Source organism: Daldinia loculata (genome assembly GCF_022478755.1).
Source record: "Daldinia loculata strain CBS 113971 unplaced genomic scaffold F4817scaffold_45, whole genome shotgun sequence".
NCBI lineage: Eukaryota > Fungi > Ascomycota > Sordariomycetes > Xylariales > Hypoxylaceae > Daldinia > Daldinia loculata.
In genome coordinates, this window is record NW_026054899.1 from 56,107 (window position 1) to 77,988 (window position 21,882).

At 41.4% G+C, this 21,882-nt stretch overlaps 7 protein-coding genes across 7 annotated transcripts; 4 read left to right on the plus strand and 3 right to left on the minus strand.

Annotated features, from left to right (window-relative positions):
- The first annotated feature begins 95 nt into the window (after positions 1 to 95).
- On the plus strand, positions 96 to 1,796 carry F4817DRAFT_198407 (uncharacterized protein). Its single transcript, XM_049298544.1, has one exon. It carries the CDS (start codon positions 267 to 269, stop codon positions 1,572 to 1,574), a length of 1,308 nt encoding a protein of 435 aa, XP_049156584.1. The 5' UTR covers positions 96 to 266; the 3' UTR covers positions 1,575 to 1,796.
- A 617-nt stretch (positions 1,797 to 2,413) lies between these two features.
- Positions 2,414 to 5,583, plus strand: F4817DRAFT_198423 (protease S8 tripeptidyl peptidase I). The gene is made up of 9 exons (XM_049298546.1): positions 2,414 to 2,939; positions 2,997 to 3,153; positions 3,220 to 3,326; positions 3,378 to 3,718; positions 3,772 to 3,892; positions 3,949 to 4,166; positions 4,240 to 5,045; positions 5,111 to 5,217; positions 5,282 to 5,583. The coding sequence occupies exons 1-9, from the start codon at positions 2,617 to 2,619 to the stop codon at positions 5,328 to 5,330; spliced, it is 2,229 nt and encodes a 742-aa protein (XP_049156585.1). The 5' UTR covers positions 2,414 to 2,616; the 3' UTR covers positions 5,331 to 5,583.
- On the minus strand, positions 5,281 to 6,980 carry F4817DRAFT_198405 (uncharacterized protein). The gene is made up of 5 exons (XM_049298543.1): positions 6,744 to 6,980; positions 6,673 to 6,688; positions 6,418 to 6,609; positions 5,980 to 6,337; positions 5,281 to 5,919 (listed from the first exon to the last, which is right to left on the minus strand). Exons 1-5 carry the CDS (start codon positions 6,868 to 6,870, stop codon positions 5,572 to 5,574), a joined length of 1,041 nt encoding a protein of 346 aa, XP_049156586.1. The 5' UTR covers positions 6,871 to 6,980; the 3' UTR covers positions 5,281 to 5,571.
- Positions 6,981 to 7,161: 181 nt separating this feature from the next.
- On the plus strand, positions 7,162 to 8,508 carry F4817DRAFT_345398 (uncharacterized protein). The gene is made up of 3 exons (XM_049304256.1): positions 7,162 to 7,478; positions 7,533 to 8,058; positions 8,144 to 8,508. The coding sequence occupies exons 1-3, from the start codon at positions 7,261 to 7,263 to the stop codon at positions 8,216 to 8,218; spliced, it is 819 nt and encodes a 272-aa protein (XP_049156587.1). The 5' UTR covers positions 7,162 to 7,260; the 3' UTR covers positions 8,219 to 8,508.
- A 248-nt stretch (positions 8,509 to 8,756) lies between these two features.
- F4817DRAFT_198477 (acid protease) lies at positions 8,757 to 11,451 on the minus strand. The gene is made up of 8 exons (XM_049298548.1): positions 11,316 to 11,451; positions 10,689 to 10,949; positions 10,397 to 10,636; positions 10,124 to 10,318; positions 9,964 to 10,072; positions 9,521 to 9,900; positions 8,927 to 9,444; positions 8,757 to 8,860 (listed from the first exon to the last, which is right to left on the minus strand). The coding sequence occupies exons 2-7, from the start codon at positions 10,822 to 10,824 to the stop codon at positions 9,317 to 9,319; spliced, it is 1,188 nt and encodes a 395-aa protein (XP_049156588.1). The 5' UTR covers positions 10,825 to 10,949; positions 11,316 to 11,451; the 3' UTR covers positions 8,757 to 8,860; positions 8,927 to 9,316.
- A 646-nt stretch (positions 11,452 to 12,097) lies between these two features.
- On the minus strand, positions 12,098 to 13,760 carry F4817DRAFT_198456 (NAD(P)-binding protein). The gene is made up of 3 exons (XM_049298547.1): positions 13,001 to 13,760; positions 12,713 to 12,913; positions 12,098 to 12,627 (listed from the first exon to the last, which is right to left on the minus strand). Exons 1-3 carry the CDS (start codon positions 13,459 to 13,461, stop codon positions 12,219 to 12,221), a joined length of 1,071 nt encoding a protein of 356 aa, XP_049156589.1. The 5' UTR covers positions 13,462 to 13,760; the 3' UTR covers positions 12,098 to 12,218.
- A 5,357-nt stretch (positions 13,761 to 19,117) lies between these two features.
- Positions 19,118 to 21,276, plus strand: F4817DRAFT_198670 (phosphoglycerate mutase-like protein). Its single transcript, XM_049298549.1, has 2 exons — positions 19,118 to 19,809; positions 19,861 to 21,276. The coding sequence occupies exons 1-2, from the start codon at positions 19,292 to 19,294 to the stop codon at positions 21,110 to 21,112; spliced, it is 1,770 nt and encodes a 589-aa protein (XP_049156590.1). The 5' UTR covers positions 19,118 to 19,291; the 3' UTR covers positions 21,113 to 21,276.
- The last annotated feature ends 606 nt before the right edge of the window (positions 21,277 to 21,882 follow it).

Here is a 21,882-nt window from a genome sequence, read left to right on the forward strand (position 1 = left end):
AATATATATTGTTAATTGCATGCCCCGCAGGTTATAGGCAGGATTCTGCACGTGCATCAATATAACGGGCTTTGTTTCGCGTCGTTGAGTTTCATAATCAAATGACGATTGGCAACTTTCTAACCTTGACTTTCATGACTCAATCGCTCTTATCCGTGTATCGTGTATCTCACCGGCGCTACCACATCTGATACTCCTACTCTGTTTACTATAGTATATTATATCAGACTTATCTATCTAAGGTCTATCTTTTAAACACTACAATTATGGACATGATGATCCCGGAGATACTATGCTTAATCTGCTCATACCTCGATATCGAGGACATCCGCAGATTCCGACTATGCAGCAGAGCCTTTGCAGACGCTGGTGCTTGCTTCGCCTTCCGAGAGATTATATTTTATCTGCATCCCCACGACTTTGACATGCTCCGGCACATTTCTCTGCACCCTATTGCATCTAAGAATGTCCGCTCGCTGGTTTATGTTGGCCATACTTTAGAATCGCCTAAGAAATCCCTAGATGAATTTCGTAAATACTATTCTATCATTAGAAGCGGAGAGAAGATCATAGCCCAGCATACGAATGAAACACCGCCACCACGCATAGGAAACCAGCAGCTCCTGAGGCTCTACAAGAATTACGAGATCGCTATTGACGAGCAGGAGAAGATGCTGAATAAGGATGAAGATATCTCTTGCCTCAAAGAGGTCATTTCTCGATTTTCGTCGCTTAAGGAAATCACCATGTCATCCGACTTTTGGTTTTGGCGTGGCAACAAGACTCCATTTGAAGGATGTCTAATCAAACCGGGTGACGAGTTAACACCGATGGGATGCCGGCAGCTTGATTCTCTCCTATCTGCTGTCTTCGAGGCTAACATCAAGTTAAAAAGCCTTACCGCCGGTGCGTTCAGCTGGCAGTTTTTCCAGAAGCCAGCCGCTGAGCTCCGAAGTGCCCTTTCCTTCTATTCTAACCTTACATGCCTCGAGCTATGCATCGATACTGGCGAGGATGATTTTGATGTTAGCGTTACTGAAGATCTACTTGTCGGGACAGAGGTTCCTCAATGTCGCCGTCTATTAGAAACGGGATTATTGCGCGACTTTATCAAATCGTTAACTCAGCTACAGACGTTATATGTTGTTTTTAACTGGCATTCGGAACAACACGGATATGCTGCACGGCTCGAGGATATAATGGAGCCAAAGCATAAATGGGAACATCTCGACAGTCTGACCTTGGGAAATATTACATGTGAACGGCATGACCTAATGTCTATGCTCAGAAGACATAAAGGCACTCTTAAGGAGTTATGTCTCCGAGACATTCGGCTGAGAAGTACGTCGTGGCAGTTGCTTCTCCCTAAGATTCGGAAGACGATGAACCTAGACGACGCTTGCATTTGCGGCGAGTTGTATGGGCAAGAGGAAGACTCGCCATATGCAGAATATTGGGATCTTTCATTGCCAGACACCTTCGAGAACCCGCTCCGCGATGACGTTAATGACTACTTGGTCAATGACAACATCAGGCGCTGCCCTCTTAATGATCATAACGGTTACCTTGAGTGATGCCTACTAACGAGAGGCGGGAGTGCTATAACTAAGATTGTCTTATTGACAAACCTGTTTGAATCATCGCGAGAATCCTAACGACACGACCTTGCCATAAGGACCTTATAGTGGGCAAATCGATATCTTCTCAGCTGCTGTACTTATGATTAACTGCTGTAGGTAGTCTGGACCTTGTAGTCGCAGATTAGCACAGGAAGTTCATCTGAGTCACGAGACTGATGTGTATGCCCCTGCAAATCTAGCCCTTTCTCAAGTTTGATAATTTGGGTAAGATCTGAGAATAACAACATTCGTCCTCGGAGTTTATGAGGGCCGTGAAATATGACTAGCCTTGATTAACTTTGAGTGGCAAGAGGGGTTACCGCCGCATACTGTGCAATGCTAGTACTGTCATGAACGCCGGTTATATACAATGCGGTCCGGTAAATACTGACTAGTTTAATGAGCCTCCATGAGCACAGCTATGACGGGGTGTTTCTTATCGTATGGTATCTAATTACACCCTCGTGTTCTCCTTGTGCATTGTCCTTCTTCCCGTCTACTGGGATGGATCATTTATTAACGAGGACCCTGATATCGAGCTCAGGTGACGCTCAAACTCACATCCATGGCACCAAATCAGAGAAAAGTCCGGGGAGCCTTGGTACGATTTTAGCCGAGTCCATATTCACCAATCTGACCTTTCCATGTATTGGGGTTACCGGCTTCTGACCTGAGCTCATGGGATACCTTGTAAATACCACAGACAATAAATCTCCAAATATTCTAACGCCACTCCTCTTATTCTACCCTTGCTAACAAACGACAACCATTGATTGTAGGGGAGGGCGGGATTGGGCTAATTGGCTCACATATACATTTACCCGCGCCCAGTGAGAGTGGACAGTCGTATATTTCTGGCCTTGACTTGAGCAATGCCGAAAGCGGTCGTCGGCATGGAGGTCTCTGTGGTGTTTACACACCACTCCTACAAGCAGAGCGGAGCTAGCTTCTACAGTAGTGCTAATATAATACGAGCACCGACTATCTCTTAAACCCCATGCATGGCTCTCGCGTTTGCCGGCTGTTCGGTTTCCCTTTTCAAGTGGCCATCAAAATGAAGTTGTTTAATTTCATTACTCTGGCGGCTTTGGCCGCGCTAGAAGTCTTTGCCGCGCCTCCTTTCCACCAGTCGTTAAGCGCTGAATCTTCTAGGCTGAGACGGAGGATACCAAACACTCATATCCAACATGAGAAAAGAGCCGCAGTGCAAGAAAGATCTTGGACGAAATTGAAGAGTGCAGTACCTGATGCTATCTTACCTATGCGCATAGGTTTGAAGCAGCAAAACCTCCAATCAGGTCATGATTTGTTGATGGACATGTGCGGTGGCTCTTCTTATCCAATGTTTCTCCAAAATAGCTAATAAGAATTCCTAAGATCGAATCCTAAATCAAAGAACTATGGCAAGCACCTCTCAGCAGAAAAGGTTGTCAAATTCTTTGAGCCATCAGAAGCGAGTATCAAGACAGTCAAAGACTGGCTCATCAAGGCAGGGATTCCGTCCAATACCATCTCGCAGTCTAGCAATAAACAAGTGAGCCAATACACTATCATTGTAACATGAATAGCCTTGATGGGGGTCTGACTATAATTCGTATAGTGGGTGCAATTCGATGCCCCCGTTAACAAAGTAGAAGATCTCTTAATGGCAGACTATCACGTGTGGGAACACGTAGATACAGGTGCTAAAAACATTGCTTGTGATGAGTGAGTGTAGCGATAGCATGGGGTACAAGCAGCGGGCTAATCATTCTTAAGATACCACTTGCCGAAAGAGGTGAAAAAACACGTTGACTACATTACACCCGGTATTAAGCTGATGGGCTACGGGAACACGCAAGAGCCTCCATCGAAGAAACGGAGGGAAGCCGGTGTACGCCCCATTCATCGCTTCGGCCAGCTAGTTGATGAGGGTGAACTTGCTAAGCTCAAAAGTGAGAGGAGCAAGAATAACCTTGCACCCCTTAAAAGAACTACAGGGCCAAACGTAGAGGGACCTTTACGCTTTGCGAGCCCAGTGGAACCTGCAGATGTAGCAAGCGGCAATTTCACACTGCCTGGTGGCTGTGACCAATATATCACGCCGGATTGTATCAGGGGTACAAATATTTCTCTTGAGTAAACATTCTCATAAGCTAACTTAAAGTCTTAGCTCTATATGGCATTCCGAAAGGGTCCAAGAAACACCCAGATAACAAGATGGGAATTTTCCAATCCCTCGGACAACACTACACACAGCATGATCTCGATACATTCTTCTGGAGCTTCACGGAGTAAGATAGATTTCGGTTCCTTTACAGATACTATTAAAGATGCTAATGGCTCATAGTGAAATCCCGAACGGAACGCATCCTGAGCTCTTTTCCGTAGACGGCGGGCAAGGAGCCACGACAAATCTTAGGCTGGCCGGGTCAGAAGCAAACCTCGATTTTCAAATGGCGTACGGATTGATCTGGCCCCAGGAGCCTGCACTCTACCAGGTCGACGACGAGTGGTACCAGACTAACTACGAGTTTGACCCAGAGTCGTACTTGGGTTTCTTTAACAGTAACTAAGACTAACCCGCGGTTCCCCTATTTGAATAATATTTTATATGACACTTGCTAATAGCTTATGTCAGACCTTTGGAACGCAATCGACGGCAGCTACTGTACTTTCGAAGCATATGGCGAATCAGGTAATTGTAAACGCCCCGAGTGCCGAGACCCTGTGTACCCGAATCCGCATGACCGTTCTGGATACAGCGGGCAGTTGATGTGCGGTGTGTACAAGCCGACAAACGTCATCAGTATCTCTTACAGCGGAGCCGAAATTGATCTCCCAGCGTCTTATCAGCAGCGGCAATGTGCCGAGATTATGAAGCTCGGCTTACAAGGCTCTACGATCATCATCTCATCAGGCGATGACGGCGTCGGCGGCTTCTCATCTCCCGCTGCGCCTTCTGGCTGCTTAGGTCCCGCGCGGGACGTCTTCAATCCGCAGTTCCTCGCGACCTGTCCTTATATCCTGACGGTAGGATCGACCGTCCTGCAGGCTAATGGGACTCCTGGTGTCGACCCCGAGGAGGCGACGGATAGGTTCCGGTCTGGTGGGGGATTCTCTAACATCTACGATGCCCCGGATTGGCAAAAGGATATTGTCAATAAGTACCTTGAAGAGGCTAAGCTCCCGTTCGAGGGCTACGAAGGCGGTGGCGGCAACTATAGCAACGTCCACGCTGGCACGGGGCACTTTAACAAGCTAGGGAGAGCATATCCGGATGTCTCGGCCAATGGAGACCACTTTGTCATTTCGAGCGGCGGCGAGCTACTGATCATTGGTGGCACATCCGCTTCGGCGCCACTCTGGGGATCGATCATCACTCTGATTAACGAGGGGCGTTTAGCGGCTGGTAAAAGCCCGGTCGGGTTTATTCATCAAGTCCTAGTAAGTCTTTATAATATCTTGTCGAATCAATCCCAACGAAGACATCTTCTAACCACCTAGCGCAGTATTCTCACCCCGAAGTCTTCAAAGATATCACGAAGGGCGATAACCGGGCATGTAAGACGACTGGGTTCCCGGCCATTGAGGGATGGGATCCTGTATCGGGAATGGGGTATGTATTTACGCATATGATTTCTGAAGAATAAGTCACTGATATGATATGATATGAATTCTAGTACTCCGGACTACCCCAAGCTTTTGGAGCTCTTTTTGAGCTTGCCGTAAAGCGTATTTTACGCTTATCTTACGGGAGGGAATCTGAATTTTGTAAAGAATTTAACGGAACCTGGGTTCTAAGAAATGTGAATTATTCTCGTATACCTAGCTTCTGCTTGGATAATGGATGTATTACTTCTGTTCCCCTGATTTTGGAGTATTATGGATGGAAATAATACACCATTATCGCTAAGCTATGCTACACTATTTTGTCCTCTTATTTGAGGATTGGTTGACTTGGTTACTTAGCTCATAGTTCATCATGTGCATGCCCTCCATCTGTGCTCATCGTCCCATCCCATGGCTCAACCTTGCCTTGGCTAATATCCATTAGAAACGCGCCTACAACCTCGGGCGCGATATCCCGCCCTCGAGGATACGGGAATACCTTGCCGAACATAGGATTCTGTACCGACAGCGCGGGGAACACGCCGGGCATCAGGCCCAGGGGCGCAGCCAGGTCTCCGTATTCATTGGCGTCTACTGTCACGAAGCTTAGATACTCTTTGTACATCTTAGCTACGGACCGCATGGCCGCTACGTACGCTTCCCGCTCCGCGAATAACGGGGAGAAGTAGAAGACGAGCGACTTGCCGGACTATTACACATCGTGTTATTAATGGCTCTTAAGTATTTGGTGCATTCAGCTATAACCTACCTGCAGGTACTTCATTTCGTTCGTCCGAGTAAACTCTCCGATCACGGGTGTGAGACAACTCTCAATGAGCTGAGGCAGAGCGTCGATGGCCGTTAAGTCTGAAATGGTGAATTGCTGGCTGTCCCGGTTATTGTAGCACGTTACTGTTGTCGTTTTATCTGTTTCCGCCGACCCAAAGGACAGGCGGTCCCGGTACTGGGAGGCGAGTGTATCGTACAAGATCTTGACATGCTGGTCTTGCGGGTTTATTCGCGCGACGACGGCGTAGTCATCACTAGACTGGAATGCTACAGTCTTCTTTTCAGAGTCTAGGGCCGTGGTGGCAGGACGCACAGCCCTTTTCAGATATGAGAGTATCCTGTTGGAGTCTTAGCCCGCTGCTTTGAGTCGGTACAATAGAAAAGTGAGATTGTCGAACCGGTAATCACGGATACTTACGAGGATGTCCTCCTAGGGCCTCGGTACGGTGTCATCTTCCCGTGGCCATCGAAAAATCGCAAGGCGGGATATGAGATGACATCGAACTCCTTACACAAGCTTGCAGCCGAAGCGCAGTCGACGCTTATTAGAGATTTCTTCTCTGACTCCACCGCAGACGTCCATTCTGGCTCTAGAGCTTGGCTGGCAGCTCTGAATAAATCTTAGTCTCCAAAATGTGAGGTATGGTTAATTATTGGGCTATAGGTAGCTCACGCTGATGGTTCTATAACTATATTCAGGTTAGAATGGAGATTCTAGTAGTAAATTTAAGATATGTAACTCACAGGCAACTAAAGCATGGTTATGACCGGCTATAGCTCGACGAAACTCATCTTCACTGGAATGCTCCCATGCTACGGCTATTCTAGTGCCTGCAAGCAGATATAAGAGTTCTGTACTTCTGATCCTCATCGTGAATTTATTTAAGCATCACCAACGTTGTCATTCCAATAAGTTGAATGGGAACTCATAAAATCAAATACTAAGCAGTTATACTATGTATAGCTGAGTTTACCTTGCAGATCAGGGGTTAGATCTGACGATGCCCGACTCCACGACCCTGGATCTGCGCTAAAGCTGTCCACTAAATGAGCTCGACTAGGGGTTACTGCAACGCTGAACAGGGGAAAGCTCCTTTTACGCAGACAGTTGACGTTTCGACTCTGCATGTTCTCCTTACTATGTATGATGTAGATGTGCCAACTGCTTGAGAGTGAAATATTTGAATATTCTCGTAAGAAATGAAAGTGATTTTGTTCCTTTTTTGCCCTCTCATAATCCCAACTGTCTGTTGAATTCATCATGAGTTCGTTGAAATCTTTAACACTGCTATCGCTCGCTACTGGATTGGCTCAGGCACATAGCCATAACAGCGGTGCACAAAAACCATTAATATCATCAAGCGATTATACTTGCCAACATCCAGCATATCAGAGCCATATAGTATCCAAGTCACCGTTGGTTATATATCTAGCAAATTTCATCACAGCTGAAGAACAAGCGCATCTCCAGGAAATAACGTAAGTACTACACTCGTCTGTTTATTCGTATTATATACTAACAGTCTTCAATAGCAAAGACACTTTCTCCCACTCCGCTGTCGCTGATGCATCCGGCGCCCAAGGGCTAAGGCAGACGCGGACTTCGCAGTCGACTAACGTGCCGCGCGACGCCGTGGTCCGGTGCATCGAGGAGCGGGCGCTGTTATTCCAGGGCTTCGACGTGCCACGGACGCACCTCGAACCCCTGCAGCTGGTTAAGTACGGCCAGGGAGAACGGTACCATTTTCACACGGATTGGTACACGAACGCAGCGCATGCGACCTCTGCGCTGGGCGGCAACCGGCTGAGCTCCTTCTTCGCGTACGTCGCCGCCTCGGAAGACATCACGGGCGGCGGTACTAATTTTCCTATGGTGTCTGCGCCCCACGATGAGCGTTGGTGCGAATTCGTCGACTGCGATGAGCCGTGGGAGAATGGAGTTACGTTCCGTCCTATCGTTGGTAACGCGGTCTTCTGGCAGAACTTGCACGACGATGGTACGGGGGATCAGGCGACATTGCATGCTGGTCTGCCGGTTACTAGTGGTTCTAAGATAGGGGTAAGTAACTCTTTGGCAGCATCATGCTTGATACTATATTTTAGTATTTTATTATTCTCCGTGGAAAATGCTGATATTTTCGCAGATGAATATTTGGACGAGGCAAGGTCCACTACGGTGGCATATTAGTGCGCAACCGACAAAACAAAAAAGCGGATGAAAATTCGTCCGACTTGGCACTCGCACTATAATTACAGCACCTACATACGCTAAAGCTCCCTATAAATACAGGGCATTACAGTGGTGCATTCGCTAGAATTATAGTGCTTGAAAAAAGTTTCCGAGGTTATGTAATATCCGGGCCACCCTTCCCACTAAAATCTAGATTTGGCCAATCAGATTAAAGGATTCAATCGTCAATCCAATTTTCAATTGCCTTATACATTACACATTCAGATAATTTTACAAATATACCAAGTTAAACATTACAATTGATATTATTTTATAGCCTTAATTGATGCGAAAATAATGGACCAAATTGCATGTTTATGCGATATGTATTGAGTATTATATTGCTATTAAAGTATCTGGAGTCTGGTTGGAATGACTTTATCGAGGTGCTTTTAAAGGGTATCACGTGCTTGCCTTTCCAAACAAGCGCTATTTGATTTTACTTTAACACAACAGCCAAAAGGCCGATGCAACTTAAATCATTATTTTCGCATCAATTAAGGCTATAAAATGATACCAATTATAATGTCTGAATTGTTGTCTTTGTAAAGTTATTTGAATGTGTTGTGTGTTGTGTGTATAAGGCAATTAAAAATTAAATTGACAATGGAATCTTTGCAGCTGTTTGCAGCTGGTTAAATGTCAGCCAATTAAAATCCTCGATTTACAAGCCTTATAATTATAGCGTACTGCTCACTGTAATGCCCTGTAGTTATAGGGTGCTTAATGGGTAAGTGCGCTATAATTATAGCGCTTACGCCAGCCAATCGGACGAATTTTCATCCGTTTTTTTGTTTTGTCGGTTGCGCACTAATGGTGCACCGTAGTCCACTGAGCGAGGATATCAGAGGACCAGATGTTTAGCATAAATGCGAACAAATTATAACGAATGCTCTTCAAATTTTAAGCACGACTTACACGTGCGAGGTGTTAACAATATGGCGATCTTATAGTATATAGCATGTCTTAGGCATGATGAAGCGGTATAAAACTCCGGGTTCATTACCTATCCCTTGCGCCGGGCAGCACATCGGAACCCTTTGGGCCTTCTTTTTCCGCGTCCTATTTGCTTTTTCACCCTTCTTGGTCAACATAAGCCCGTGACCTCTAACCACAGTTGTCTGCCGGCATCCTGAGTGAGATCCGCTATCTCATTCTCACCACACGGGAAGTATTGTGCAATCCAGACGGCATCATTCAACTGATCGAATATAACTATTCAATTTCTCTATTAGCAGCCGCTGTTATTTTGCGTCATCGAATTTCCAGTATTTCTTTTTGTTGTACTTACGATATGCAGCTCGAATGAAACTCGTCCCTAGCACCCACGTTGAATTATTGTAATCCGTCGGCTGGACCCCGAGAGCGCAATAATTACCGAAGTCGACGATGAAGTCGGCGTAATTGACTCTAATGATTATATTATAGAAGTTAAACCCAAAGTTTACGGAGCCGTCCAAATTTCGTATGTCGCAAGATACACGATAGACTCCATTCTCATCTTGGTACGCGTTCAAGGCCCTTGCAATAGTAACAACTAGGTCCGCGTCGAGATAGGTATACGTAGATCCGGAGTCGATTAGTACATTACGTTCGAAGTCGGTGTCCGTCAACATTGTTTCGTTTCGTCCGGGAGGTGTGACGCCCAAAGATGTCAGATTTACCCGATAGCTTTGCAAGTTTCAGCATACACCAGTGTTTTTACCTGCCTTTAGGATTATGAGAGCGCCTTACCCTACTTGTCCAAAGAGCTTCAGCTGCTGGTCCGGGTACGGGTAGATCTCTAGAGGCTCTAGATATCCTCGGAATTTCTTTCTGTCTACTCCTCCGAAGATGATATCACCTAAGGGAGATTAGTCTCCTAGGAATGGCGATAGGGTCCGTGGCAACTCACTCGGACTCCCACCACCTTGGTATCCGACGCCTAGGCTGAATATTGGTACTTCAATATAGCTCTGCGTAACAAGAAGGTCCAGCAAGGTTTGGTATCCGGTATTCCACGCCTTGCCGTACGAGACACCCAACACCCCAGCCCAAATATACTCGCTCCACTTGCTTACCCCAACTCTTAGATTAGGAAGCGGTAGGTCTATCACCAATGTTAGGCGCGTTAAGATATGGGGTCATGTCCTAGTCAGAGTATTAAAAGGGGGGTACGAATACATACTGTCTAGCCCGACATAGGCTGTGTCACTGAACCATACCCCCTCCATATAGCCAGTGCCGAATTGGCCAGAGAACCAGCCATTGAGATTTTTAGCGGTAGACGACTGTTTCGTGTCGTAGTACCCATATGTCTGACAAGCCTTCGGGTCCGCCGCCTGGTTACAATCCGGATCCACGAGTAGCGTATACGATCCGGTATCGAGGATAGCCGAGACTATCTGTCCGGGAGTTCCGAGAGCGACTACCTAAGGACATTAGCTGCCGTCTCACAATGCGAGAGGTCAATAGCGTACGTTCTAGCATATATACAATCCCCGCACCGTATCTTGCTAACGGCTCTCGTGGTGACCGATTCGAGATTTTAGACGTCTCGTTGTATATGGACATTGTACCGCTAGTTATATTATTCACCTTCTGAGACTGAAGCATAGCTCTGATATGCCTTCCGCTCTCGGACGTGCGGTGAGCACTTGTCGGCTTACCCCTCGGTCCCAGTTGATCAAATCGCGAGGGCTTCGGAGGGGAGGCCGTCAGGCATAGAAACGGCAGTAGGCCTAGTAAGAGCAACCTGATGAGCGCCATTGTCGAGTGATCGCTGGCCGAGTTATCCGTCGCCTCCGAAGAGATGGCTTAGAACTCCTAAAGACGCGCGCTTCCATCCGCCCGTGCCTAGGTCTCTCCCGATGATGACATTATCAGGTGTCCGCCCTGAATTCTTTATGGGAGAATTTTACGAAGAAACTCGTTAAATGGCAATTGAATGCGTCCCCCAGAAAACTGGGCAGCGGAACGTCGAATCAATGCTACGCGCGGTTGATATAGATACATTCATACGACGGAACTGGACCAATGAGGTGTTCACCAAGAGCCGGCATACATGAGGAGGGATGTATATATGAGACGAAGTTGGTTCTACCTACCTGGTTGGTATAGGATGGGTTATCTGCATAACATGGTTCCCCAAGATCCACGGTTCCAGTCACACACAACGATTTTAACCGCAATTATTATACGTTAGCCATTTCGTTGCACAGGTAGATCTTTATGACTTGCAAAACGCGGATAAATAGCAAAAGAGGGAAAGCTTCAAAATTTATTGCCAGATCCCCCATTGCCTCCGGAGACAAAACAACAGACAGAGATGTTTATGGAATCCCGTACCCGAACCACGGGACATAGTCTAGGAACTAGACTTATCATGGACAAAATAGATGAAACCCTGAGCACATCATGGAGATTCTAGCTAAAGTCCCGTGGTTCGGGATAACGGCTAGACTGTTTAGAGCACGATACGGATGCAGAGGAAGCAGTTAGCTGATGCAAGCTCTCAATATAACCGTAATATATAACCCCACACATGTAACGTTCTCGTGGTGGTACAGCAAGGCTGCATATGACCGCATTCTTCTCCCTTCTAAGAGCTCTGCATATACAGTAACCTCTTGGACAGCCATCATACAGGTAAAGGATGCAACTTCGTGCGTCCGAGCTACGACGGTCCCTACCTACAGTATATCTATCTACGTTGGCATGTAGCATGCTGAGATGAGCGACCCCCTTCTTCGGCCGCGGTAAATACATTTGATACCGACCTGGCGGCACTCACTTTAGGTTCGGCAGATTTGGTCTCACCCTAGATACCTAACGGATGCCGACTTCGGATATTCCGCAAATATAATGCAACATACATCACAGCATAGCGCATATACACTCGGCCCTAAGAAGTTACTTCAATAAGTTACTTCAATCTAACCTAGGGTTTTATAGAAAACGACACAATGAAAAACAGGGTATTCTACATACATAAACTATCGGTCCACATCTCATCGCCAATCTGCCAGCACAGTATCGCCCTCCTTAATATTCGCATACTCCAAGCTATCGCGCCATAGCCGGCGGCACTTAGTCTCGTCTTTAGCCTCCGGCCCGACGTCCGAGATGGCCGTGCCGTTAAGGTAGATCCCGTTCGGGTACTCGCCAAGACCGCCGTCTGTATCGAAGCACGCGTGTATCACATCTCCGGCCGACTTCCACGTCGTCCGTAGATTGCCGTTGGGGCTTAGCCACGTCACAATCGGCGCGATCAGCGGGCCTATACACTGCATGATGAGAACTCGCACCAGCCAGCTGCTACGCCGCGCTATGCCGCTCATCATTGCTGCCGGGTCAAGGCCTAGCACCGCGATTTTGGAGAGGGCTGGGTCTTGCGGTATACGCCGTGCTAATTCACGCCTGGGCAGCATTAGTCTCGGTTTGGCAGAGAGGTATTAACTACCTAGGTACCTAAGGCGGCAAGAAGAGGAAAAGGGGTACTCACATCATCATAATCTCACATAGCTTCGCAGCTCCGTACCGCCTCATACCAGCAACGGGATTTTCTGTGCGCCCTGCGGGAACACCCCACTTACCCTTAGCAATAGCTTCGGTGCTGCCTTCGGGGTCGTTGAATATCTGATGGAACTCTTCGGGCACATAAGCATCTCCAAATGGTCCCACTTTGTTCCTAGGATCGGTAGTGCTAAGGTGAATTAGCCATGGGTTTATGATGAACCAAATATAACTAAAGGCTTAATGGATGTTGATAGAGAGGGTGATGGTTGCTTACTCATGTGCCCAGCTCCCTAGTACGAGTATACGGCCTTTCTCCTTGTCCATGCTCTGGAGTAATAGGAGCGTCAGGAGGAAATGTGAAAGGTAACTAGATTGGAAGGACATGTCAAAACCGTCCTTGGTGAAGTCGTGCTGGTCATGCTCCTGGTATGCCGCAGATAACACTAGGGCACGGATAGGTGGTATCTCGCCGCTCGAAACTCGCGAATTGATGTCTGCGGCGGTCTGGCGCACGCTAGCGAGGCTTGCCAAGTCGAGGGGGACGAGGTCATATTGGTGATTCACCTTGCCGGCGCTTTGGAGTACCTTTTTCACAGCATCGGCGTTCTCGACCTTGCGGACCGTGTATAGTCCATGATATTCTTGAGCAAGTGATGGGCGATGTAAGATCTGGTCAACGATGGCGGAACCCAGGCCGCCGTTGGCACCGGTAACTAGAATAGAGCCTTTGGTCATTGCTTCGTTTAAGCAAACGACAACTACTAGGGATATGAGAAGTAGAAACTAGAAAGGATTACCAGATAGAAAATCGAGTTGTCTTCGAATGAGCCATCATTATATAGGTAGGGAATATAAGCCCATTTATTTCCACAAGGACTAGACAAGGGTTATTATTAAGATAAGTTAGAGTGTTCTTCATAGTTAACGGATATAACGATAGCGTTACAGTGGTCGCGGATTTCGTCTACGAGCGGACGCACCGGCACCCCGAGGATCCCGTTCGCAAAATGTAATAATTCAGTATTAACGTTATGTCGCGATATAGTACCTATTTATGTATATGTGAGTCTAGAAGCCTGTTTGAATATAGCGTACCTGCATGACAAGCGGCCAATTTGTCCGCCCTCTAGCAAGGTATTCGTACTCTCACCGTCGCCTGGAGTAGAGATACCGCTCACGTGAGCGTAGATTTATAATGCCCCTCTCTTCAGAACTAGGTTGTTGGAAACATTTAGAACACTTATCATGATGAATGGTCGTCCTTGATGAGAGAGGCTGGCGTCAGCTCTGTGTAATATCCCGGGATCTTCACATACGATTTGGTGTGTAAGCTATCAATTCAATACATTGTCTAGTCGATAGGATGATATTCCCGAAAATGAGAGGGTACGCGAGTCATCCATTTTATGCAGCCCGTGAAATAAATAGGCTTGCTTTACATGGTTGGCTATTGCTAGTGGTCTTGGACATTGATGAATGACGAATATATTGCGTTTGATATACAGCCAAGTCTTGCTTGCCATAACGAATTAAAAAAAAAACCATCGATTTACATTCGTTATGGAATGAATTCGTTGTAAAGTACAGGTGCATAGGCCATATAATTACAAAAATAAAAAGGCGCGCACATAAAAATCTAAGCTTAAAAGGCTGTTTGTAAACATAAATATGAAAAAACTTATAAAAGGTAAACATAAATATTAACAATATGTTTAAAGGTATTAATTAATTTATCTTTATTATAATTTTGTTTGTAAAATGTTATAAAATATTTTTTTATTTATTTAATAAGTTTTAAATTTATTGTTAAATTTTTATTAAATTTAAAACGTATTAATATTAATGTTTTTTAATGTTAAATTTTATGATAATATTTATTTTTTAACTTTTATTTATTAAATTAACCACTTTAATATTATATAAATTTTATTAAATAATTAAAATATTTAAAAAACGTTTTTAAAAAATTTTATAACGAGTTATAATTTTAATAATTATGGTAACGGCAATTGTTAAAGGTTTTAAAAAGCTATAAATATATATAAATTTATTTTTAAAGTTTTATTATGTTAAAAGTTTTTTTAAAACCGATAATAAACGATTTAAACGTGTTATGCGTATGGGTAAATTTACGTATTATACATTAAAAAACTAGCTTTTTTTTTATATTAATTTAAAAGAAATACGTATTACCGTTAACGAAAAATTAATTATATTTTTTTATTTTATTGTTTAAAAAATTATAATTTATATTGTTAAAAAGATATTTGGTTATTTAATATAAACAATTTATACGGTTTTTTACAAATACTTAAATTTTATTTTAATATTAACCCAAGTATTTATTAAACTTTTTACTTTATTTATTACGTATTAAAAAATCGTTAATAATGGTAAATTTTATCCGTGGTTTAATAACGTTATTAATGTTATTAATAAAATTTATTTTTTTGCATAAATCGAAAAAAATAAAAATTTATAATGGAATTGTAAAAGTTTTACGTTAATTAATATGTTAATTATTTATGATTTTAATGGGAAATTTATGTATGTTTTAATTGGTTAAAAAAATTTAATTAACGATGTTAAAATATTTAACAAAACTGTTAATATTAATAATCTTTTAATATTTAAAGGTAAATATTTATTAAAAAATGCCGGATTTATAAACGGTAAAAAATTATTTATATCGTTTTATAATATATAATATTATTTTTAAAAAAGTGTTTTAAATAATATTAAATTAAATATAATTAAAAAGTTATTTAATTTAAAATATAATTAATTAAAAAACGTTATTAAAAGGGTTTTTAAACAGTAAAAAAACGTTTTTACGATTTTTATAAAAAATTTTTATTTTAATATTAAAGTTTATATTAAATTAATATATATTATAATTAAACTTTATAATTTTCTTTTTAATTACAACGAAATAAACCTTAAAAAAACGGTAAATATTAACTTAAATACGTATATTAACAACAATTATTTAAATAACGATTTTATTAAGTTTAAAAAATAAAAAAAATTAAAATTGTGGACGGAGTTTTTAAAGTTACAAAAGGTTAACGAAATGTAATAAACGTATGTAAAGTATTTAATTAATAATATGGTTTAAAAAATTGTAAAATAAGGTAATAAATTAATAAATAAAGTTTATAATATTATATTAAAATGGTAATTATTATTTTTAATTAAAAAAATTGTAAGTTTAACTTTTTAATACGTTTAAAATTATAAAAAATTAATTTATTTATTAATAAATTTTATATAAAACGCGTTTAATTATATAACGGAGTAAAATTATGTATACCGTATTATTTTTATGTAATTAAATAAAATTAATATTACTTTTAAAAGTATTTAAATTATTAATATTAATTTAAAATTTTTATAATATATTTATAAAATTAATATATATATAAAAAAAAGGTAAAATATATATATAAAATAGTTTAATTAAATAAAATAACTTTTAAAATTTATTATTGTTTTTTAAATTTATGTTAATTTCGTTTTTAAAATTATAATTGTTAAATTTATAAATTTTTATAATATCATTGGTATTATATGTTGTTTTTAAATAATTAAAAAATTTATTATTATTTTTTATTTATTTAACTTTTTTATTAAAACTTTTAAGTTATATTAAACGAAAAGTATTGTTAAAATTAATAAAAACGGTGGTTAATTTATTTTTTTTTACCTACGTATTAATTACATAAACTATAACATTTTTATTAATTTTATTTAAGTATATTTAATTTAATATTTTTATTATTTTATAATAATCTTTTTTTTTTTTAAATAAGATTTTCTTAACTTTTACAAGTAATAAAACAACGTTATTTAAGTTTTTTTTAACTAAAACACCATTAGTTTTTTATCTTTTTCGGCGCATAACACAAAGCAAACAAGGAGTTTTGTTATTATTCGTAATATTTTTACATTTATTACGTTATTAAAATAATTCGAAAATCGCTTGTACGGTAAATAACTCGTTGTTAAAGTTATTAAAATGGTTGTTAAATTTTTAATCATCGGTTATAACAATTGTATTACCAGTTTTTTATTATTTTTTAAAAACGGTAATGTTAAAAGTAACAACAATAACCTTTAAATTAATAACCAAATCATTTATTACTTTTATTTTATTTTTAAATACGTTTTCCATTAATTAACAATATTTAAAAACTTTATTTAAAAAAATTTTATTTTAAAATAAATTTATATAATTAATAAGTTAATTTAATTATAAATTAAAGTTTAAAAATATATTAATAATAAAATACGTATTTTATTAATAAACCTTAATTATTACCATTTAAGTTTTTTTATTTTAATTAAAACCGTTTTAAACGATAAAGTAAAATTAAATAATAATTTTATTTTATAAATATTTAAATTTATTTTTAATTTACTTATAAATAACGTTTACAGTAAAATAATCTTTTAATAAAATAATTACTTACGTAAAAAACCTTTTTTTTAAACTGTTAATAATTGTTTTTATACCATTATTAATTTATTTATAAAAAGTTTTAAATGTTATTAAAATAAAATCAAGAATTTAATTAAAAAGTTTCGTACGAATAAATGACGTTTATTAATTATATGCGATTTAATTAAAAGTTATAAATATAATTTAATTTAAAAACGGAAAAATTAACTAGTTATTAATAATTAAAAGGTAAAAGTTTATTAAAATAACTATAATAACGTAAAAAAAATAAATATAAAATATTATAATATTAATAAAAAATAAAAATTTTATAAATAAACAATATTGTATTTAATATTTATATATAATTTAAATATTTTTTAATTAATTAAAAAAAAAACTTAAAATTAATAAAATTAATAAAATTAATAACTAAAGCTTTTTTTACATTTAAAATCAAGTTTTAAAATTTATTAATTTTTAATATTAAAATTAAAATTTAAAAAAATTTAATTAACATTAAAAAATTTTACAATATTTTATATTATATAAATTTTTTAAATTACACATATAAATAAAATTTATAAGTTTAAAACCATAAATAAATAACAACTTATAATTATTAAAATCGGTTTTAATTGGTTTAAATTATAATGGAGATTTTTTTACAAATAAAATAAATTTAAGCTTGTTTACGTGTTAAAATGTTATAAACCATAAATAAAACATTGTTTATGTTTATAAACAACTTTTAAACCATTTTAAAAAAGTATTAACCAAAAATAATAACAAATTTAAGCTAAAATAAGCTTAGCTTTTATTTTTTATAACGAATTAAGTATAACGAAATTCGTTATATGAAAAATTTTGTTATTTCCCATATAAAATTCAATAAAACGCCATACGAATTCGTGAAGCCAAGTCCCGAATACTAACGTGAGCTAATTTTTAAACCCGTCTCTTTAACTCCGAGTTGGGTGATGCTGTTTTTAAAAGCCCTGTGTCTCGTCTCGTTTTCGAGTTCGTTCTCACTAGGTTCGAAACCCCATGATATCGATGGATGGACAAGTTGCTATGAAATTAAGCTAGCTGTTTTTAAAAATGGCATAGGCATAGGACGCTATTATTGTCTACCTAACTAGGAATCCCCAGGGTTCAACCCATTCGCTCTTAAAACGAGACCTTCTAGTTACCAGGTAGGTATCTAACTAGATACTTGGATAATATGTTGATACCCGTCATTTACTAAGGTACCTACCTAGGTATGTAATGGAAACGATATGATAATTTCTTCAGTACGACGAAGGGTTCCTGCAGCACGCAATCGCATCACATATCAGGTCTCCTCTTGTATATAAAACACCGCTTCAAGTCCGCTCTTATACTAAATGGGCTGAATGGTACCCGACCTGCCAAAGCCAAGCCACTTGTCATATCGATAAAGAATGTCCTTGGCGACCAAGACTTCCCAAATCCGGACTTTCATTTCACAAGTACGGAGCGACATCTGAAAACGATATCTTAACACTTTATCTAAGTGTCACGGGTGCTTCGATGCAACTACTCTAACACTACGGCATACTAGGCGCAGACAGGGTAGATCGCTTCTGCAGGTATGCTAACGAGCCTATGATAGAGCTCGTCTGATGATAGCTCATCCCAGCCCACACCAACCCTAAAAGTTCGAAAAGAGCTATGCCAAGCTCTCTCCTTGCTTGCTCTTATCTGACGTGCTCCTCGACATGCACTACCCCGCCGTTCCTGATGAGAGTTCATAAGCTCCCCGCCGTTTTCTATATACGTGGGAGGGGGCTTACCCGTAAACAGATACTGCAGTACCGGTCCTATCTAGCAAGATAGCATGACGGACCCTGGAATACACAAGCACGTTATCTGGTGTCATCCCGAAGCCATGTAGATATGTAGAGGTAAGCAAGCCTCGAAGGGCTGGCTGGCTAACTATCTTTGTCCTTCTATTTACCCCTCCTTTGTCCTCCTCGAGCTCGATAGCTTTTCTAGATCCCCCTCTTCGTACTCGTTGTTTCGAATGATTTTTACTTAGTCGTTAGCTCTTTTCGCAAATTATATGAGAAGGGCGTGGTGAGCGCGGGCTTGGCTTGAAGAATGGCTTCACGTTCACTAACGGCGCTAGCTGCTGGTCTTACACTTGTGGGCGAGGTTTTAGCTCAGTCTGCCAACGAAACTGTCTGGGCTTCTTTTGCATATGTCTTATACGGCGAGCGCACACCTTTTCAAGGAGAGCTCGTCCCCAGCTTGACTCCACTGGGCGCACAGCAGCTCTACTCCCAAGGATCACTATTCAGAGCGCGGTACTTGTCCAATTCTAGCTTATCAGATGAAGACAACGCCATAACGACGAATTCACCTATCGTCGGTATAGAGCGCCAGGCCCTCGATAACAGCCAGCTTTCTATCTTCAGCAGCACAGATGACTATGTAGTCGGAAGTGCTCTAGCCTTCCTACAGGGTCTTTACCCTCCTGTTACTCAGACTTTCGCCTCCAACAATGGTGGTGACAACGCATCCACACTGGCTAACGGTACCGTGGTCAACTACCCTCTGGATGGTTACCAATATCCCAATATTCGGAACGTCCCTACTACGGATCCGAGTTCTGTTTGGTGAGTTGGTTAAATTCTAACAGTCTACGTGAATACTTACAGGGCCATTAGGCTTGAGGGATATGCGACGTGTACGGAGTACTGGTCGTCGAGTCTAGACTTTCAGAGTAGCGACGTAGCTCAGAAGATGTACAATACGACATCTTTCTTCTACCAGAGGACTTGGGAGGAGGTATTCCCAAACACGCTGCCGGATTCTATGCTAAATTTCGACTATGCATACGACTTGTACGACTACGCCCAATATGCGTACGACCACGACAAGTCAGTGCGTGACTCTCTCAATGAGGATCGCCTAGCAATCTTACGCGACTTAGCCAGCAAGCAACAGTTCGATCTGAATGGTGACTTATCAGCCTCGGGATCTCAAGAGGGTGACATGATTAGGGCTATTGGGGGTCGCACGCTCGCGGCTAAAGTAGTAACTCAGCTCAGGACGCATATGAACTCGGCGGGCTCTACGGAAAAGATGACGCTGATGTTCGGCTCTTTCGAGCCATTATTAGCCTTTTTCGCGTTGGCCGATCTAATCAACGTATCTGGAACGTTCAGCCAGATCCCGGACCCTGGCGCCGCCATTGTATTCGAGCTATTCACCACCGAAGACAACGTAGAATACCCCCGTGAAGACAACTCTTGGGTGCGGTTCCTATACCGTAACGGCTCGGGTCCTGATGTTCCGCTCACTGAGTATCCGCTCTTCGGCCGGGGTAACTCGGAGACACGCATGACCTGGACTGACTTCCAAGCCGCTATCGACAAGTTCGCCATTTGGGAACTCTCAGACTGGTGTAACGTGTGCTCTTCCGTTGCGCTATTTTGTAGCGCACTAAGTCATAGCTCTGGGAGCTTGGATGACTCTTCGGATAGTAGTAGCAACGGAGCTAACCAGAACAGCAATGCTTCCCTATCTCCGGCAGTTGCTGGTGTCATCGGTGCCCTAACTACCATTGCAGTACTCATTCTTGCCAGTATGACAGCTTTTGTTTTCGGTGGTCTACGCATTCGGCGTAGGGATCCCTCGGATGCCTCTCGCCGTCGTAGCAGTCTAGGCGGGTTCAAGGGCGCTGAGAAGATGGCGTCGGACCATGATGTCTCTGTTGCCAAGAACGGCGCGAGACACGAGCGCGTGGGCAGCTGGGAGCTCGGCGCACCGTCTGCGACCGGGAATATTACCACTCCAGCTCCTGTTGCGGTTCCTGGGAGCGGTTCCTTTGGTGCCTCTATTAGGCGGAATGTGAAAGATGACGATGGAGACAGCCTTTTAGGAGCCTCCCCGGTAGACCCTATAGAGCGTGTTTAGGAAACCCCGGGGAGCAAGCACGTGAAACATTTTAAAGGGGAGTGTTGGTACCAACACTTGTTTTATTCGGCTTTTTTTTCCTTGGTCGGTTAGTCTCATTCTCTACAATCATTGATACCCAATATCATAGAGGCTTAGGGTCTCGTGGGCGTGCTAGCTTAGGGTCTCGTGGGCGTGCTAGATTAGGGGGGTTTAGTGTGCGTTTATGATTCTCTCCAGGCGTTACATATGGGCTTCGGTGGGGATTGATACCCTTTCTTTCTTACGATCGCTACGTGGAGTTGAAAATTACCTAGGGCCTAAGTACTGTTAGGTTCATCAGGACGGTATGGACCGTAGTAGGTATATTATTTACTCGAATATTAGGCCTTTACATTATGATGGAATCGGACCTCAAAGTCCTTCGAATGGGGATGGAAGAAAATGTGGCATCACTAGTCTCCCATCCCTCGTGTTCCGTTTATATTTCGACGTGTCGTCTGTCTTTCTCCGGGCATGGAAGCTACCTTGGTATCTTAGGAACCTCAACAGCAATCCCGTCTTTAGGCAGTCAGCTGGCCACAGTGGTTCCCTAGCAACGGAAGGTAAAGTTATAATATGTAATAACAGTCCCTCCATCACTCCTGACCATTCAGATACGCTACCCAAAGAGGCCGTGGCTTAGTGGTTTTCATGGTATGACGGTGTAGATAAAATCCCTTCATGGGGTTTTTCGATGGCGTTTCCGGGTTCGAGCCACACGCAGGGCGGCAAGACAGGCCATCTTGCTA